At 36.6% G+C, this 20329-nt stretch overlaps 1 protein-coding gene across 5 annotated transcripts in view; it reads right to left on the bottom strand.

Annotated features, from left to right (window-relative positions):
* Window positions 1-4355: 4355 nt before the first annotated feature.
* Window positions 4356-20329, bottom strand: part of LOC136813033 (sodium channel protein 1 brain-like) — a 57616-nt gene continuing 41642 nt past the window's right edge. For all 5 annotated transcript variants that reach the window (XM_067069542.1, XM_067069541.1, XM_067069543.1 and 2 more), the window contains 17 exons: window positions 19889-20033; window positions 18924-19061; window positions 17199-18146; window positions 16613-16801; window positions 16039-16224; window positions 15142-15300; window positions 14628-14799; window positions 13037-13659; window positions 12515-12688; window positions 12106-12237; window positions 10939-11259; window positions 10022-10159; window positions 9105-9218; window positions 8460-8730; window positions 7150-7803; window positions 5932-6042; window positions 4356-5518 (listed from right to left, as the gene is read on the bottom strand). In XM_067069542.1, the coding sequence (XP_066925643.1) occupies window positions 4446-5518; window positions 5932-6042; window positions 7150-7803; window positions 8460-8730; window positions 9105-9218; window positions 10022-10159; window positions 10939-11259; window positions 12106-12237; window positions 12515-12688; window positions 13037-13659; window positions 14628-14799; window positions 15142-15300; window positions 16039-16224; window positions 16613-16801; window positions 17199-18146; window positions 18924-19061; window positions 19889-20033 (5548 nt within the window). In that variant the 3' untranslated portion in view covers window positions 4356-4445. The remainder of the gene's footprint in view (window positions 5519-5931; window positions 6043-7149; window positions 7804-8459; window positions 8731-9104; window positions 9219-10021; window positions 10160-10938; window positions 11260-12105; window positions 12238-12514; window positions 12689-13036; window positions 13660-14627; window positions 14800-15141; window positions 15301-16038; window positions 16225-16612; window positions 16802-17198; window positions 18147-18923; window positions 19062-19888; window positions 20034-20329) is intronic.

Below are 20329 nucleotides of genomic sequence, written 5' to 3'. Positions count from 1 at the left end.
ATTGTGAGGGGAAGTTTTTCAGAGAGTTTGTTTCTACATTTGTGGTTGGACTCTAATTATTGAAAAAAATCCTCTCTTTGGTTTCGTTTTTTATTGATTCTCTTTCCTTAATCTATTTCCCACGTAAATGGATTTTCTCTAAGATTAACCTTTTCCGAAATTATCCTACATTCAATTTTGAGTTGGTGTTTTAAATTTATTACATAAGTCTATTCCATGTAAAATCAAGTACCAGAAAGGATATTAAAATTTGAGAGCTTTTCAGCTTTTCAGGCTTCCCAAATAAAGTTTAAAAAGCGATAGAATTTGTAATTTTAGATGGTCACCCTTCCAATATCAATCCATAGAGTATAATGAAAAACTAATCTAAATTTGGTGCTTTGTTCCAAATTTTCATGTTTCCAGCAAAATTTGTTACGGATCGGACCCAACACAGTAGAGTTGAACCTCTACAACTCGAATGTCTCCTTAACTTGAACAAAGTTTTCTCGTCCCTCCAATTAACAATGCCTTATAAAACTTACTCCGTGACTCGAAATTTCCTTAACTTGGACAGATTTGTGTTATCTGTGCGGGTTCGAGTTATATAATAGACTTAACTGCATACTAAATTGCTAACGGCTGATTCTTAAAAGTACTAAAAATCGTCGTCATGGTCAAATGTAGAAGATGTCATTGTCCAATGCAGGTGTAGTGACTCTAGTGCCTACTCTTTAATATTTTCCGAATAGACGCCCCCCCCCCCGCTAATTGTTAAGAGAAAAAATCCATTCCCCCGCTGTTATTAAGACCCCCCCCCGCTAATTAAATTTGAATAATTCAATATTTTATCAGTATTGTTTTGTCAGTATTGGTTCTTATTTTACGTGCTCATTTGTTAAAGTTGCTTTTTGTTGTTGAAATTGATATCAGTTTAAAAAAAATTAACCCCCCCTCTTATTCCATCCTTCTCCGCTTATTAGAATTTAGAAAATTTTCCTACCCCACTGCTTATTCGGACTACCCCCCCCCGTCTATTCGGGAGACAAGAGCATAGTAAACTCTTTTCGATAGTACGCATTTTACTTCGGTTTGCAGTTTTTTCTCTGATAATTGTTAGCCTTAGTTTATTCATGATTTTCGTCATCATGAATACGGAAACGCCCCCGGTTTTCACCAGTAGCAGTAAATTTTAAACAATCTTTCCCTAGCTTAAATTTGCCAACTGCTGACAAAAACCGGGATGTTTCCGTAGAAAATATTACGTCATGGATATCATGAAAAGCATAGTCTAGGTTTAAGGTTTTTATTATTCAACAGCAGAAATAATAAATCATGTTGATGATGGTGTAAAATTACCTGATGTGCCTCTGTCGGTTTTTCAATTGAAATAATTTTTTGTCGGCGGATATCCCCCAATCAATAAATTACGCTCTAAAGACAGGTTATTTTCAATTGATATCATTAGTAAGTATCTAATCAAACTCAACAAAGAATATTTTTACAATCCCAGACAAAAAGTCTGTAGACTTTTTCATACTCCCCTAGTCTGTAGACTTAAACTAACATTTCAGTCCTTGTGATTTTGGATTTTGGATTTTGGATTTTCAAGGATTTTGAAAAGTCATTCATTTGACCAAATCTTTTAATTCTTGATAATAATGGCTGGTTGAGCATCAACGAATTTTGAAAGTGAAACTTTTTGAATTTAGCTTCCAAGGTTTAATTTTTAATTCATGAGTTGGATCATTGATTTCAAAACCCCAAAGGAGCTAGATCTGAAACTCCTGGATGAGAAATGAAGCAACTTACATTAAGAACACGTGACCCGTGTGTTTTTCAAATAAAATTTCTAAGTGCGGGGCAAATCTAAAAGGCCTTACTTTTTCTTGCTTACGAAAAGTTTAAGATTCTTCTCTAGCACCTTCGGGGCTTCAAACTCAATGGTTTGCATATATACACGTCTCCTTGCAAATCTCCTTGTACTGAGCAACACAATAAGCCTCCGGATTAAGAGTTTTATTTTTGATAAGAGGAATTCAAATGCCCATTCGCAACTTCGCTTTCAGCAAAAATTATTTTTGACCCATTATCCAATAATTGAATAATATGTTTAAATTTAAATTGCCTCAACAATTAAGATCTGTTTTTAGCAAAATGATAATAAGCCTTAATCAACCACAAAATTTTAACAAAATGAGTTAATATGTCTTCCGGCTTGGTTCCGGCTGTCAAATTATGGAAAATTTATTTTGAAAAATGTTAACCTTTAAGATATTTAACCACCTTTTGACCTCATTAAGTTTGTCTTTAGCATCATAATTGTTACACCCTCATGTAACAGATCCGCAGTTCACTGAAATTGTCCTAAATGAGAAAAAAACACTGAAATTTAGCCCCCGGTTACAATTTGTTTCCCCACTGATTTTATGAGCATCAAAAAATAGAATTCCAGTAGTAAATAATTAAACATACATACCGGTATTGATACCGTTGTTTCATCTTTACTGACGCAAAGGTTTTTAAAAAAGGTTCACAGAGACAGGGGTGTAGTGTAACCACTCTTACAAAAAAACACCTTTTTTGAACACTGTATATGATAGAACTGACATCAAATGTTTGTATCAGTAAACACACCCCTACGTCACTCAAAGAACCGTTGGTACCCGCGCCCCACTGAAAAATTTGGCAAAAAGTTCGCACCTGGTGGGAAAATACCCTTGAATTTCAGCCCCACTGGGAAATTGACTTTGATTATTTTCATCCCACTCAAAATTCAATGTGTGGTGAACGAGTCAAAACAAATTACTATAGGGCTTGATTCAAAATCAATTTCTTTAATTTTATAGGAAAAATATGAAGGTGAAGAGACAGTACACATAGAAATCCTGCATCAGAGTGAATTCTGCATTCAATCACAAGAAATATCCAAGGTTTGTTGGAAATTCTTTTCATCCCTTATTTTATCAATTTGGCACGTTTCATTGTCAAAGCCTTTTCTCCAAGATTGATTAGTACGTCCAAATTTTAAACCGTTTATCTCTTGATTTTCAAAATTTTAAGCTTGCTCCACCGAGCACCGCCCATTCTTTTGAAGGGCGTAAGCCCGTCTTGACAGAACTTACAAAGCATTACAACTTGAAATCAATTCCCTAAATGCCAAAACCTTGTGACCAAATTATGAAAAATATCACTTGGTTCAATTCAATTTCAATTTCAAATTCAAATTCAATTCAATAAATTTCAAGATCAATAAGTGCTTGCTTTGATCATCGTACAGGGGCCGAAATATTTTATATTTTCAATAGCAAGTGCCTTTTTATTGGACCAGCAATATAATATTAACATTAAGTCACATGATATTTTTATAGCAGTTATTTTTTGCAAATCGGTATAAAATTTTGGTTACTATTAACAATTAATAAACATAAAATTTTCATAGACTAAAAATTCCCTTTTTCTTTATAAACGTCACCTTCAAACACTCCAAGCAATTGGTAGCAAACTCGTACCCAGTTCTTTGGGTATACAATTCTGTCTGTAAGCTCTCAAATAGGAATACAGTTTAGTCTCCACAGGTCGAACGGAGAACACAAATCTGTCTGAGTGAAGGAAACTTCGAGCTAAAGAGACTCTAATGCACCACTTTATATAAAGCAGGAGGTCTTGTTTGTTTGCTACACAGATAATTCTCGCTAATTCGAACGGGAGTCTAGTTTGTTCGAAATACAGAAAAATTCGAATTATAAAAACACAAGAGTTTCTCCTAGAAGAAGAGTTCAAATCATAGAAAGATTAGAATTAATAATAGAAGTTCAAATTACTTAGAGTCCTTTGTATATCAGCTTGTTAAGTTTTCACTGATCTTCCAATATGGTGAGATCAATGGGGGATACCCACAGATATCTGTAAAGCCCGAAGGGCTAGATTTGCGGCTTTTATCAAAAAGTGAAGCTCGTCTTTGGAAGGATTTCCTACCAGAGTCACGTGACTAAAATATGCAATTTCACCGGTTTGAGAGATGTGAAATAGCGTTTGCCGCCTACGTTTTTTTATCTCGCGCTCCGAAAACAATTAAAATGCTAGATCCTATCCATCGGCACGAAATTTAAAAAGTCAAATTTTTGCTTCACTTTTTTTTGATGGAGAAAGCTTAAAGTTGCCTATCTAGCCCTTCGGGCTTAGATATCTGTGGGGATACCATGGTTGGAAAGTCTATTGTGTCGAAATCTCTGTTTTATTTTAGAACCACAATAGGTGATTCACAATCTCTCTTAGGTGATCTCTTCTAAGAAAATGTTTAGTCCCTTGAAGATCGAATTAGAGAGTGTCAGCTGTATTTCCTTTGTATTCCCACAAATTCTTTATACTACAAGACCAAAAGTCACTAGGTACGAGTTTGCTGAGTAAAACAATATAAAAATGTCCAGGGTCTTCTTTTATAAATAAATAATATAACAAACAGCTCACAATTTGACATTTGGCATATCTCTAACAGATAGACTACTATTGATTGAACTGCTAGTGAGTTGATGTGTTTTAACCGATGTATCAGTTTTCTGTGAGGAAGTCAATGAGTTGATCAATGATTTATTTGCTATCGAGGATGAAGTTCCTCCGCTGTTTTTACTGCTTCCCACTGACGATGGAGCGGTCTCAGGCTTTTTGTACGGCGCTATAAGATGTATATTAGCCGGTTGGCCTTTACGCGCCGATGCCTCATTTTGTTCAGTTTTACAATCACTACAAGCACATTTTTCGTCTTTTGGCGCTTCATTGTCTGTATCTGAATTACTATCATCGTCTGAATAGAATATGTCGTCATCACCTTCATGGGGCGCTATTCCGTCTAAATGGTCGTGATGCTCTGTTTCTAATACCGGCGCCGTCGCGTCGTCGATACTCGGTGGCGTGTAGAAACTAACTTGGTGTCCACGTTTACGGACCGGCATTTTCTTTGCCGTTGTTGAGGACGAAATACTTGATGAGTTAAGTGTGTTTTGACTTAGTTTACCACTCGATGGTGAACCACCACTTTCACTAGACCGTAAAATCGATCTCGTTTTTGTCGGTGGAGATTTATCAGTGAAATTTACAGGTCGACTAAGGCTCTTACGACCGCTGTATGCGCTCAGTGACCGCGTTATTGGTGATTTTGTTTTCGTTTCTTGAGATGATGAGCTATCTAGTCTCCTCCTCGCGAATGGTGAACGAATAGAAAGCGAACTCAAAGTCCGAGTCAACTTATTGTCTGTGAATAGTCTTTGCAATGAGGATTTATGTGTTTCCTCAGGGTGAACTTGTAATGAATTCTCATCTGTAACTCCGATAGAGATACGGTGTTGTCGTTCAATCGAACGCGCTTTCCAGCTTCTAAAATGTCTTTGGATTGTAGATGCGGCTTTCACTTGCTGAAGACGTTCCATTGTAGTCGTTTTATGGTCTTCTTTCTGTCGCATCGGGAATGCGGCTTGTAATTTCATATCGATCGTTTTACGCATGTTATCATAATGTTCGGTATCCGTGTTTTCAATATTACCTAAAGGATAAAAGTGGAGACATACAGTCAACTATCTCTCTAATCCGAACCTCTATTATACGAATCTTTCTGCAATTCGATAGAACTAAAACAGCTGAAAAAAGTGGTTTAGATTACTCTCTGTAATCTTTTTCTAATTCGAAGAACGAATTTTTGGGGGGTTGGAAAGATCTTCAAACTTTGATAAAAGGGGGGACCTAATTACCGGGGGGATAGGAAATTGTACCTTTAAATAGGGAGGAAAAAAGGCGATTCTTTTTTTGACAGCTAAAAAAAGTTGTCAAAACCTAATAAACGGGGGGATTAATAATGGTCCGGACAGGGTTGGAAAAATCGAAAGATAATCAAGCTTGGGGAGGCGTTCATGAGACACCTGAGGGTAGGTGCATGGAATTAGTAATAATAGTACATACCTAATACACGTTTGAGTAGTGCTTGTAGAACGTCGATGCAATGTATTTCATCACTGTCATTCATAGGTAAATCCAAATTGTGAACCGCTACTTTATTCGGGAACGGTATACCTGGAAAATATGAGAGTTAAATTAACAGAAATTAGTGGGCTTTATGATATGCAGATCGGAACCCTGCTGGTTTTTGTCAGAAGTGATGACAAATTTAAGCTAGAGAAAAATTGTTTAAAATTTTTCAAGCTGGTTGTTTCCGTAGAACATTTTATGTTATTAATATCATGACTTGGCAGGGCGATTGATTTGATTTGATGTGACAATCTCAGATATACTTTAACGTTACGATACACGTAAAATGACATTGAAGTTAAGTAGATAGATATTGAAAAGAAATCCTTTTAGAACATAAGAATCCCCGACTATCCGGAACCGCAATCTGAGGTAATTCGCGACACAAGAGGTGATCTCGTTGTAGACGATCCTATCGTGTACACAAGATCACTATAAAAGGAAAAAGCTTTGGAGGTGGGATAAATTTGAAAACAGTGGTTAGCCGGTGGTGGGTGGATTAAGCAGTGACGGAGGTGTTTTTTGTTCCAAACTCCACCGCCACTATTTTCCCGTAAACCGCTCTGACGCCCTGACTTTGCGCACATACATTTTCCCGCGTTTACTGACCCTCTAAACGGACGATAGCATCGTCTAATCTCGTTGTAGTTGCATTTGAGAGAGTACTCTTGTCTCCCGAATAGACGCCCCCGCTAATTGTTAAGAGAAAAAAAATCCATCCCCCCCGCTCTTATTAAGACCCCCCCCTGCTAATTAAATTCGAATAATTAACAATTTTATCACAGTGTAGATAGACCTTAAACTTGTTAAATTTCCCTTTTTGTTAGTATTGGTTCTTATTTTACGTGTTCATTTGCTAAAATCTATTTTTGCTGTTGAAATTGATACCAGTTGAAAAAAATTATGTCTTCAAATTACCCCCACTCTTATTCCATCTCCCCCGCTTATTAGAATTTAGAAAATTTTCCTACCCCCTGTTTATTCGGACCCCCCCCCCTCTATTCGGGAGACAAGAGTATCGAATGGTTAGAGCATGTTTCATGAGAGTTTCTTGTTGGCGATGGATTCCAGCATTATCGAATAATAGAGCGTATCGAAAGTAGAACGTCAAATTAGAGAGTATGTAAATGTACTGAAAAAACATGGTCTTACCAAGTGGAGGTCCCAGGTTTGCAACCAAGAAGGGTAACTTTTCATAATCAATGAATTGAGTAGCTAGTGGATCATAAAGTTGCCAAACAGCATAAAACATTTCAATATCTTCATCTGTGATTCCGATTTCCTCTTGTTCATGTGCTTGGTTGAAATTCTCTAAAATCACCGCTATGTACATATTAACAATGATCAAATACGTGATGAGAATAAAAGTGACAAAATATGCAACGGCTATCCAAGGTGTTCCACAATTCCCGTTCGGAACGCTGTTAAGGTTCGGGTCACAATCGGGTTCCGATATCATAAGAGCGTCTAATACTTCATTCCAGCCGGCAGACGTCGCCAATCGGAATAAAACCATCATGGAACTACCAAACGTCTCGAAATTGACGACTTCATTTAGTGCACCGTTCTTTTTAACATACCCAAAATTTGACATTCCAATAATAGCATAGATGAATAATATAAGGAATAAAAGCGCGCCAATGTTAAAGAGGGCTGGTAAGGAGATAACAAGAGCAACTAAAAGACGCCGTATTCCTTTAGCGCTGTTGAAATAACGAAGCAGCCTTCCGATACGTAGCACCCTTGCTACACGTAAAACACTTGGTGTCACTTGTAAGACGACATCTAAATATTCCAATACGATCCCTGAAAAAAGAATCATTTTTGTTTACACTTTTATAAGAACAATTTTATAAAAATAATAAGGCTAAAAACGCTAAATAATGAGAACAATTTATTAAGGACAAAACGAGTCGAGACGCTGACGTTTAAGCAATTTAAGGGTCAAAGTGGTAAACCTTTTGGGTAAAATCAAAAACATCTCAATTTTTCTCTAAAACTAAACAACCTAGTCTCTACAACTTGACTGGAAAAACACTGAATGACTTACCGATTAAAGATAATTGAAAAGGGGTCACTACCCCCACCCCTACACTAGAGCTCTAGATGGACCCCCCTTTCTTTTAAACATCGCTACCCACCCCTCCTTTATAAATCAAGGGGTGCGAACTTAACTGGACCAGTGGGGGCTTTGGACGAAGAATGTACTAGTGGAGATGATAATTTGGGCAAACGCTGGACCAGTGCTATTCCGGTCTTCAGAATTAGAAATCCCTCAAAAATTATAGATATTGATTACAACTGGACCAGTGAAACCCAATGGTCCACAATTTGACCATGAGCACCGTAAACTGCACATTATCCAAAAATACTGAATGACTTGCCGATTAAAGATAATATAACAATACCCACATCAAATAATATTCAAAAAAAACTTCATTAAAAAACACTGAATGACTTACCAATTAAAGATAATATAACAATACCCAGATCAAAAATATTCCAACGGTCAAGAAAATATTGTTGACGTAGAGCGACTATTCTCAAGATGAGCTCAATAGAGAAGATGACAGTGAAAACGAGGTTGGTGACGTAAAGCATACGATCGTAGTCGGTAGATTGTTGATAATGTTGAAACATCATCAGTATTATATTGACAAAGATTAGTATCATGGTGAATGATTCAAATTTGGGACTGATGATGAAATCAAACAGTTTGGCTTGATAGAAGTTCTGGAAAATGAAAAAGATAAAATTGTTTGCAAATTTATCGAACTACTCTAATACAATAATGACCGGTTAGTGAGGGCTGTACTGAAAAATATTGCCCGAGCTCAAGTAGCGACCGAGCTTGCGAAAACCGATCAACTCATTCTAATTCGAACCTCTGCTATTCGATTCTTTTTTTATTCTTTTTTCGAACTAAATTATTTGTCTCCTCAGCTAGAAATTGGTATAAATTACTTTCTGTAATTCGAATCTTTCTTTAAAACAAAGAAAATTTTTGGCCCCTGGAAGATCGAATTAGAGAGAGTCAGTTGTATCTTTATGTCAAATGTCAGGTGTTCCTTCCGGATGTCAGGGCTGATTGATACTTCATCACTTACCTTTGGTCTATGGATGATGCGTTTTGGTTTTTTGGTGAGAGCTTTTTTAACGGTCGAAAACCATTGTTTTTGTTCGGTTGTCAAGAAAACTTCAACTGTCCCACAATCATCATACTAAAATGTGAAGAATGTGATTAGTTTAGGAGAGAGTTAAAAAATCTTTGAACTTTTTCTATAATGTAACGTACAATAATCTCAATCCCCATCTTCTACTCAAAACGGTAAACCATATGTTCGAAACTAGACTGCTTGTCATAACAAAACATATTAAAGAAAATCTGGCAGTCTATTCCATGACCAGTTAGTACACTGACCTTTGTATCCCCTGGACCAAGCTATATCCACCATCTTCGATGAGATTTTTTAGTAAAAATGGCACCCTAGCGGAAGGACTACTCGATATGGGTCAATTTATAATTTAGTGAATTTTTTCCACCCACATTAGTAGTGTTACCATTAGGCTACCATTTTTGAAAAACTCCGATCGAAGATTTTGCTTTGCTGGGATTGAGAAGCTTTGTCTGGGTATATAAAGGTCAGTGGTCAGTATCCATAAAAGGTGTTTGTCAATAAAAAAATTGATGGTATCTTATTGTTGACAGTATACAAAAAAAAAACAGCCGGAATTAAGCTCAAGAATTTCCCCTGGAATGAGAAAGTTTAGCCATTCTATCCTCATAAAAAGTTATCTGATATTCCGATGGCGAAAAAAAACGAGGGCTGGGTTACCAGACCTCCCGCTGCAAAATCCCTGACGTGGTCTTGCAAAATTCCGTAATCTAAACCTTCCAGATGTTGAAAATTTCCCCGACCTTCAGAGCTTTAGAGTGTCGGATGAAAATTTCAACATCTGGGTGCCAGATAACTGTCAATAAAAGTCTGTCAATAAATAAATTGATAGTCACTTTTCAACTGACCTGTTTCTTGAGCCGGTAGAAGTTGTCAATGATAACGGAAATGAATAGGTTGAGAATGAAAAAAGCTCCAACAATGATGAAAATGACGAAATAGATGTACGCTGAAAAATTGTTCCCTGGAATCGGCTGTTTGTCAACCTGCAAAGTAAAATAGTAATAGTTAAATTATAATAAGGGATAATCAGATGGTTTGAGAGATTTGGCTTCTGGATTCCCTCTATTGTCATGAGAAAAACCTCAAAATATTTTTGCCTAAGTATTTACCAGACTCGAGGTTGTGTCATTCTTGTTCATGTTTTGAATTTTCAAGCCTTACAAGATGCATATTTTTGGAGTGGCTTTCCTATTTTAAGTTTTTTACTTTTAGTAAGAAAACAATGGAATTTCAACGCGAGGCCCGTGTAAGAAACTAATTTATAAATTTCAAAATGTGATATCTCGAAAAAACCAAATACTTTGAAATTTTAGTCAGGTCCACATAAGGTTTCCGCAATCTTATTATCTCAATCTATTATTGTCTTATATCCTGTACCAAACACTTAATCGCGGAAAAGAATCGCGAAATATGGTTTGTTACGGTTAGGTGTCACTCCGTGTATGTGCTATTTATTTTCGAAAATAAAGTGTCCGCAAGTCTCTGTGGTGAAGCGTATAGCTATTTCTTGAATGCGTAACTATGTAACTAAGATTTTTCAAAACAACATAAAGATCTTGGTAGGGGTGGGTCAAGCTATAGAATCACCTCAAAAACTCCATGATATTCATGACGTGAAGTTTTAAACGGAAATACCCAACATAGCTCGGACGTTTGTAACTAGTTTTATTGTTCATTCAAAATTAGCGGCAAACAGGCAAAAAGTTTGGGTGTTTCTTTATAACACATTACGTCATGAATATCAAACTTGCTTCATATTTACCTCTGTCGCATCAATAGCATCTTTCATAACTTCAATCCATCCTTCAAAAGTTGCCACTTGAAATAACGGTAAAAACCCATTGAGCGAATTATCGAAGTTGACATTGGAATTTTTCCAGTAATATTGAGGATGTCTATCACACTCAGTACGATTTGGAATAATACGATAATCTAAGATGTTGCCGTCGCCGTCCACGCATTTATAAAAACGCCCACCGAATATTTGAACGCCCAAAATACTGAATATAAGCCAGAATACTAAACAAACAAGCAAGACATTTCCGATACTCGGGATGGCTTTCAGTAAACTGTTTACGACGATCTGAAAATAGAGGAAGGAAGAAGAGGTTTGATGTTGCACAAAAACAAAACCCACTGTGACTTTTAATGATTAAAAGTTTCTCAATGAAACCATTTTTTGGATTTTTTTCCTGTGATTTTTTCTGAAGGGTAGCTGTTTCTAATACGCAAAATATCAGAAACTCAAAGCTAGTGCAAATTGAATATTTTTTTATTTTTAATCTTTTCTGCCTGTTTGTCGTTTGCGAATTTGGGTTATCGATCTTAAAAAAAACTTAAGAAGGCTTATTGTTTTAATAAAAGTGATATCGTTTGCTTACTCATCAATTTCATTTTACGAGCTTTTTGATATTGAATTGACACGTGCTGATATCAGCACAATATAACAATAGGCATAACTCCCGGGGGGGCAATGGGTTTGCGGACTGACGGTATGTGCGGGCCAAAAATTGGCTTTTAAAATTGCACCCTTACAGTGCAGCAAAAATCAGTGAAAATCATACCCTTAGAGTGCATTTTCCCCAAAATTTTCTATCCTTTTCGTGCAAAAAATGGTCAAAATTCTAGCATTTTTGGTCAAAATATCTAGATTTTTCAAAAAATTTCTGAAATTTCTACCCTTACAGCGCAGGCGGCAAAAAACCCACCCTTACAGTGCATTTCGGATGCCTTGAAAAATACACCCTTAGTGCCCGCACATACCCGTCAGTCATTTTGCTTGGCTGCCCCCCCCCCCCCGGGGCATAACTGTCCTGATATGAAACACGTGTCTGATATGAAACGGGAACACTTATGTAAAAATAAAACCTTTAATACGAAAGAAAATAAATTTGAAATAATGATATGGTCAAAATGATGTGATCCTTACCCTCATTCCATCCCAACGGGACACGGCTCTGAGAGGCCGAAGAGCCCTCAATGTTCGTAAAGAGCGTAAGGTCTTCAAATTACCACTGTCTGAATCACTCGATTTGTCCAATACGATTGATGTTATTGAAATCTAGTTAGCAAAAAAAAAGAAGTTATTAATAAAGCTTTTACTTGATATTATTTTCTGACTATGATATAAATTTGTAAGTAGTTTTTATTTTTTTAAATACAGAAGAGTCAATAATTCGAGCACGCACGGGAGACGAAAAATTTGTCCGAGTTAAGGAAATTTCGAGTTATGGAGCAAGTTTTATAAGGTATTTACAACTGAAGGGACAAGGAGACTTGTTCGAGTTAAGGAGACATTCGAGTTGTAGGGGTTCGAGTTAAAGATGAGTCATACTTACAGAAACAATGATGAAATCTAGTAAATTCCAGGGATTCTTAATGTATCCTGCAACTCCAAAACCGATGATTTTTAAGATACATTCAATGAGGAACAAAACACTAAAGACAATGTTCAAGATGTCCAAAGCTGTCTGTAGTTGTGGGCGCTCTGGAAGTCGAATGTCTTCAAAAACCTATGAAAGATAAAGAGAATGGAATCATAGAGTACAACACAACTTTGTTTCTTATTGTCTATGCGTTGCAACTTTTTCGTCCAGTTGGTATTTTCGATTAGGCATTCTATGGTCTGTCATTATATCCCCGTCCGCTAATACCACTAAGGCTGTATTGAAAGTCTCTAAATAATGTACATTCGGTGTTATCACCATATTCAAGCTTATACAATACAATATTTCTACTAGTATGTATTATCGACTTTTTAATGTTTATTGATAGCGCCTGGATAATCTCTGGAGATCATTATGAACGTAAATAAAGCCTGGGATACACGGAGACGAGGTTGTGAATATTCATCAACTTACCAATACAAAACTGCTGGACAAGATGAGAAGCAAAATAAAAGAGTCGAACCATTTATGCTCAACCAGTTTCTTAACTTTCCCTTGAAATCTCATCCAAACCATCTTCCATTCTGATTTGCCTGGCAAAGCACTGGATGATGGTCTTTTTTGTTGACCCCCTGGAGTGGTTGTCGAATTCTGATTTTTTCGTCCGAAACAACAACAGTATGTTTTCGGACATAATGGATCTAATTTGTGGAGAGCAACACTCGATGCAATTGAAGCAGTTGTACCATTTAATTTTGAATGGTTTGAGAAGATTGAGGGCGTTGGTGATAACGCCATATGGCGCCCGCTAATAGAACCGTTCGTTGGGGATGTTAATTCATTGAAATTAGCGATTGTAAGAGTGTTATTGTTCGATTTGGTAGTTTTATTGGTGTTGTTTGTATTCTCATTATTTTGGTGTTGTGGGCATTCTGAGTCGCTATGAGCCTCAGTATTCCTTGGTGATGTTTTGGAGGTGATTTCAAATGATGTTTTCTTCTCGAGGGCGGGTTTTGAAGGACACCCACCGCCATTCTTTGCTTCTTCTTCTCGCTTCTTGGCTAGTGCCAGTTTGGAGGCTGCTGCTAAACTCATTTCTAGAAAAAAAATGCAAAAAAATTTAATGAGAAGGATTTTCGAGAGAAAAAAAGCAAATGTAAAATCACCTTCTTTAAAAGAACATCCAATAAATCTTTGAAGCCTTTGAATGTTCTTAACTTTTTTATTATTCAGCATAAAAATGTTCTCAATATGTTCTTCTTTTCACAATTTTGTAAGTCATTTTTTTATTTCTACATAAAAAACGTGTAGTGGAGGAATACAAAGGCTTACAGCTGATACGTTTAAAATTGCGTCTAAACGCCAACTAAAAGTGGTTTCTAGAGAATGATAAGTCCAGCAACCAGCACTGTCACAGTGAAAGGTTCGAGTTCGGATTTCCCTTCAAGTTTCACTTTTCTTACTTCGCTTAAACTGAGATATTTACCGTAAGTTGGTCTAATATCTACACCTTCATCTAATATCGAAATAGCTCCCTATTTCTTTGCTTAGCAATCAGAATGGAAAAAAAATATTTTATGTTTGTATCAGTGATTCCGACCTTCGTAGTGTTCCTATCTCCAAACTTATTTGTTCGAGTTACAGAGAGATTCGAATTGGGCTTTTCCAGAAAAAAATCGTGCACCCCCTGTTGAGGAGGTCCATTTCCGTTCAAAGGGGGTAAGGTTTGAAATGCAGTGGAATTCCATAAGGGTAGACGAAAATCCGTCAAAAATAAGCGGAATTCCAAGGGGGTAGTGATTGAAAATTTGTAAAAATTCGGAATTCCAGAGGGGTATGATCCTAAAATTGCCTGGAATTCCAAGGGGGTAGGTCACAAAAGGTTGGACCTCCTCAACAGGGGGTGAACGGTTTTTTTCTGGAAAAGCCCATTATAGAAAGTAATTTAAGAGGGTTTCTCCTTAACGGAGACTGACAGTAAATTTGAATTATAGAAAGATTCAAATAATAGAAGTTCGAATAAGCGAAAGTTTACTGTAATAACAAAGAAACAAAAAAAGTTTACCTCCGTTTGGAAATACTTTCTGTCCTTTGAAAGCTTTTTGAAGTTTGGCTAATTTTCTTGTACTGGAAACCCACTTCAATTTGGATTTGATGAAACTTCGTTTTTTGAGTTCTTCTTCCATTGCTTGGTCAGCAAAGGAGTTCAATAACAACGCCAAAAACAAATTCAAGACCTAAAAAAGTAAATTTTATTGAATCAGAGATTTAGGAGTCGGTTGATTTTAAATTCAAAAGAGAAAGAAAAACTTCAAGACTTTCAAAGTCAAGATATCACAATTTTAAAATTCTTAAAATAGGTAATCATAAAAAAGTGCTACATGAAAAATATATCAAACTATCGGACTATCAGACTTTTCGAGATCGATCACAGCATTCCGGGCCTCGTTTTCAAATGTCTGACAACGTTGAAGTGTCATAACAACAAGTCTTTGAGAACGAGACTTGCAATTATTTTATACATTTCGAGAAGAGTGCATATCACTTTCAAGATTGCAAATTCCAAAAAAACTACTCACCAAAAAGTTGCCAACGATGAGAGCCAACATGAAGAAAGCAGCAGCCCATGTTCCAGTGGCTAACATACAATGGTACAGAGGTTCGATCCATTCTCCACACAAAACACGAAATATCATCATAATTGAATGTCCGAAATTTGAAAAGTTCCAGTGTGGTACCTATAAGGAAATTTGAACAGTTGGTTTCACTTGGACAAGTGATTAAGACCTAAACAAGAGTGGATATTTCAATGTGGATAGTTTCAAATTAAGACTTTCGAGATTTTCATAGATATCATGAATTTTGACTACAAGCCTCAAACTAAGAACTGAACATTGGAAGGAGCGGGGATTCGAACCGAGAACCAATGATTTGTTTCTCATTCGGCCATCACTCCATAATGTATTGCAACACTCGCTATGAGAAGCCCTTAGTCCAGTTAGATAGTATCCAACATTTAGCAAACAAGTTTTCGTATCTTTTAAAGAAATTTCTTGGAAAGGGCGGTGATTCAAACAAAGAACTAATGATTTGTGGCCTTGACGCCTTAAACCATCGCCCTTCAAAGAATACTTAGATGTAATTTACTAAAAACTACTGATTTCAACTAACGCAAGCCTGCATACACGCCATTATGAACGAAAAATGGATGTATAGAAGTAGGACATATAAGAAAACGTCCGAGTGAAGTCAACACTACCAAAAATAAGAACGACGTTACGGCCCTGGCCAACAAAATGCAGGTGTTCCACATAATGCAGGTTTTTAGAAAATTGGCTATGAAATTTAGACTGTTGCCAAAAACATATATTACTTAAATCAGTTTGGATACGAAAGACATACATAATACACCACAATAAAAATAGAAAGAGTAAGCAAGTATGTATTGATTGAATATGTAGAATTAATTACCGTACCTTATTTTCGGGGAATTTTTCTGCAACGTAACTAGCACCGAACACTTTGGTTCCTACCACGGCAAACATATACACGATAATACCAAGGATTAACGTCAAATTACCAAGCGCGTTCAAACTACGGCCGATTGCCGATAATAACAGTCTCATAGTTGACCACGATTGAGCTAATTTCAAGACGCGGAACTATTGGATAAAGGTAAAAATTGTTATTAATGAAAAATGGTTTTATTATGTCTTTGAGCTCCAAATTTTTAACCATTTAACAAAAGGATATCATAGTTAAAGTCAATGTTTTATGAGGATAGTCATGGTAATTTAAGTCTTTCGATTGTTTTCACGTCGTCTATGAACATCTATATTAACTAAAGGGAACATGGAAAGGAGAGACAACCCATGGTTTGTATACGACGTTCAGACTGGAAACCCGCCTATTGCTTCTCTTCTGAAATCTCGAAAAACAATCGAATTCCTTGTTCAGCAGATATTTCCCTCTTCACTTTATAAGATATGGTTTGGGTTGTTTATGACGCCTTAGATCACTCTGTCACTAAGAAGCTTGAAAAATACCTACCAAGCGAAGTGATCGAATGATAGTGAAATCGCCGTTATCTCTTGCAATAGTGATTTCAATGATGACATCCACGATACTCATTAAGACCACCAATCCATCGAATATATTCCACATACTCTTCGTGTATCCTATCAACCCCAATGCAATTAACTTCAACACCATCTCCAAGATAAAGATACCTGTGAAAACCTATAAGAAAAGAAATGATTGATATAATTAAGACGCAGGTCGAATGAAAGGTTTTTACACTTATCTTTAGATACCCTGCAGCAACCTACATCCGCTATCTTTGATGGGTATTTTAGAAAAGTGGTACCCTAATGGTAATTTTCCGTTTAAAAATTGTTGTAACGTAATACAGCGTGCACCAAAAAAAGTTTAATACCTTGAACTGAAGCCAAGAAAAAAAAACGAAGCTCTGATTAGATGAGACATGCAAAGATTACCTCATACTTTGGACATAAAAAATATGCTTATGTGTGCAATTTTCAGACAATCAGAGCTCTTCTCGTCGTTCTTTCGTGACTTTTTTACATGAATCTGCCAATGGGAAATTCGTGTATTACGAAATAAGTAAAATTCTTACGTGATTTGCAATTTGGAGTACGAATTCAATATTTTTATCCATGTTATGATGTTCAATAGCCAAACAGACAGTATTCAACAATATGAAAATCGTAACTGCCAATTCAAACCAGGGACTCATCACAAATCTATACACTTTCCTTCGAGTTAATTGTAAACATGTTAAATCATTCTCTTCAATATTGGCGTACGGTAACGGGTGTTCAATTTGTGCCATATTTCTCGCTAAGCGTGCATTTCGTGCAGCTGATGTGCTTGTAGGTTTTGTAGAATGTGTTTGATTGGTTAATTGTTCGTTAAACGTGACATGGCTGGCGCCCGATGTATTCAAAGCGTTTTCGGTTTTATTTCGTTTTTGATGCAGTGCTGTTTTCCCATTTAGAGAAAAAGTATTTTGTGCTGACGTGTTACTACTATTCAGATTTTTAGAGTCACGGCTACTATCTAGTTCCTCACCCTCGCGACCCGGTGTCGTTGGAACATATAACGTCCTTCCGACACTTTTAACACTAGCAATGTTTAATTTCCGGCGACCGTGTTCTCCTACCACGGCAACGTCTTCCGTTTTATTACGTTCATCTTTCAATTTGTCACGCTCTCTATCCATCTTTACGCGATTTATAACGTTCGTTAATTTCTTACGAGCAATCGCGCTCGATTCTTCTTGTTGTTGTGGGTTCTGCGGCTCTTCTGAATCCGCATTTGATGATTCGCTAACAGTCCTTTTTGATACATGAAAACAACGGCCGAATGCTATTGATTTATTAGCGGCACGTTTAGATTTATTGTTTTTAGTGCTAGATAGAATGATAACACTGGGTCCTTTTTTGACGCATGGTAAATTACTTATATCGTCTATAGTGGAATCGTCAAATAAAAGTTTCGGTAGAATTCGCTTGTGTAACGAATAAGATGCAGCGACTTCACGTAAAAACTCATATTGACTCTCCTATAAATATGAAAGAAGAAAATGGCTCTTTTCATTCTACATTATGAGGGGGTTATTTTAGAACGAGAGCTAACCTGCTACTAGATTTGTAGAGAACTGAAGAGCTAGATATAAAGAGACGTAGATATCTGGTCTACCCACTGCTCTACTGAACCATTGATAGGGTTGTGACCTGACGGGTATGTGCCGTCAGTTTTGACCATTATTTCCTTAGCGGGACTAAAAATGAGGAAGAATTTTAAAATTTTTTGAATATCGTGACCCTTGCCTTATTAAATTTGACCAAATTTCGACTATTTAAGAGGCAAAAAGTTTATTACTCCATCCCCTCCGATTGGCTTACCACCGCCATGAGAGGCTGAAAAGAGCGAAGGGGAAGCCGGAGAAAAATCCACTTTAGGGAAAGTTGGAACAAATATGAGAGGGTCATTTAGGTTCATGTGTCTTTCCATTGGCTGTAATCTTGTAATGATATTGTTATTATTGAAAAGTCGATTTACATTAATTTTCCTATGGTCGGGTGAATAAATTGAGGATGAGAAATGAAGCTACGTATTTTACATCTGAAACACGCAGCCCGCGTGTTTTTCACATTAATGCCGGATTAAAAGTAAAATATATTGCCAGATTTTGAAAGGTATGCCGCATGAAAAAAAAAACAAAGGAAGCGCCATTTTACCTTCAGTTTTTACTTTTTCTTGCTTAAGTAAGAAAGAAAGGTTATAGTTTCCTGTCTAGCCCTTCAGGCTTTAAACTCAAAATAGAGCAAATTCTTACCAGGTCTGCATTTTGAGCAGTTTCTTGTTGATAAGAGACAGCTACTACTGCTAACACCAAATTGATGAGATAAAATGATCCGAAAAATATGACGATCATAAAGTAGAGCACATACCACGGACCCATCGAAGATGCGATCTAAAATGAGATATAAAGCGAATCCTGTAGATCGAAGATTGAGTGAACATTTTTCAAGTTTTGTTTCGAATCGGGAAAGGATTAAACCGGTGTTTTGAATTTAGCTCTATTTTAAAGTAACGTCTTCTTGTGGAAGAAATACTAACTAATAGTATAACTCGAGGTTTGAGAACTACAGTGCTATTGTAATTTGAGCACGCACGAGGGACTTAAAGTTTGTTCGAGTTAGGGAAATTTCGAGTTATGGAGTATGGTTTTTAAAGGTATCGTTAACTAAAGGGCCGAAAAAACTTGTTCAAGTTAAGGAGGAAAATTATAGAGGTTCAAACAGAGTCTACAACTACCTTTAAAAAATGTTTTTTTCTTTTCGTGTAGAAAACCTTCGACCTAAAAATCTAGCTCCTCATTCTCATGTCAAAATTAAATCTTTATAATGCTGACTTATATCATTGCCATGAAATCAAACTGAAAAGCGCTCGGTGATAAACAAAAAGATATCAGAACCAAGTAAAATAAAAAATAGTTTTCTTTCGATAAAAGTACATTTGATTTAAAGTTATCGTGCCTATGTACTTGTTTAAAGTGACCCTCCCAGTGGTTTGCGTGAATGCGTCAATGGACTTTTTCACTTGCGTGAATGCATGAAAATTTAAAAAAATCTGCGTGAATACATGAATTGGAAAACTTTGCGTGAACAAAAATCGCGTTAGTTTCAAGAAAAAACATTGCGTGAATTTTGAAAAAAAATTGCGTGATTGCGTGAATTGAAAGGGTCCGCTGGGGGCCTCTTTAAATGTACAAAAGATGAATACTGAATGCTGACTTACATGCAGGTAAACATCTTCCCAGTAATCAAGAGTAACCAATTGAAAAGAAGTTAGTAAAGCCCAACCAAAATCATCGTAACTTGTGAAACCATAATTTGGATTAGGTCCCGCATGCGGTAAACATGTATAGTTTGTCGGACATTGCCTAAAAGAGTTGTGAAAATGAAAAAAAAGATTTTATAGTTTGAAATCGGTTTGAAATAGGCTCTCTCTCCACGAGCAACAGAGTCTCTATACTCTTAACCCGAGAGGGGGGGGGGGGCACTTGTAGCTTTTTGCTTGACTGGATGCCAATGGACTCACCACCATCAAAAATTATCAAAAAGCAAAGTTCAGTCTAAAGTAGACTCTAGTCTATTGTACTCTCTACCCTCTACTCCAACCCAATTGAAGAGTATGTCGCAACCGGGAAAAAGTCTCCTTCCCCATTGCGATTTTCAG

The sequence above is a fragment of the Clytia hemisphaerica genome, unplaced genomic scaffold (assembly GCF_902728285.1).
Source record: "Clytia hemisphaerica strain Z4C2 unplaced genomic scaffold, Clytia hemisphaerica genome assembly, whole genome shotgun sequence".
NCBI classification, from domain to species: domain Eukaryota; kingdom Metazoa; phylum Cnidaria; class Hydrozoa; order Leptothecata; family Clytiidae; genus Clytia; species Clytia hemisphaerica.
The sequence above is the reverse complement of the archived record's forward strand: the minus strand, read 5'-3'. Positions and strand labels throughout refer to the sequence as shown.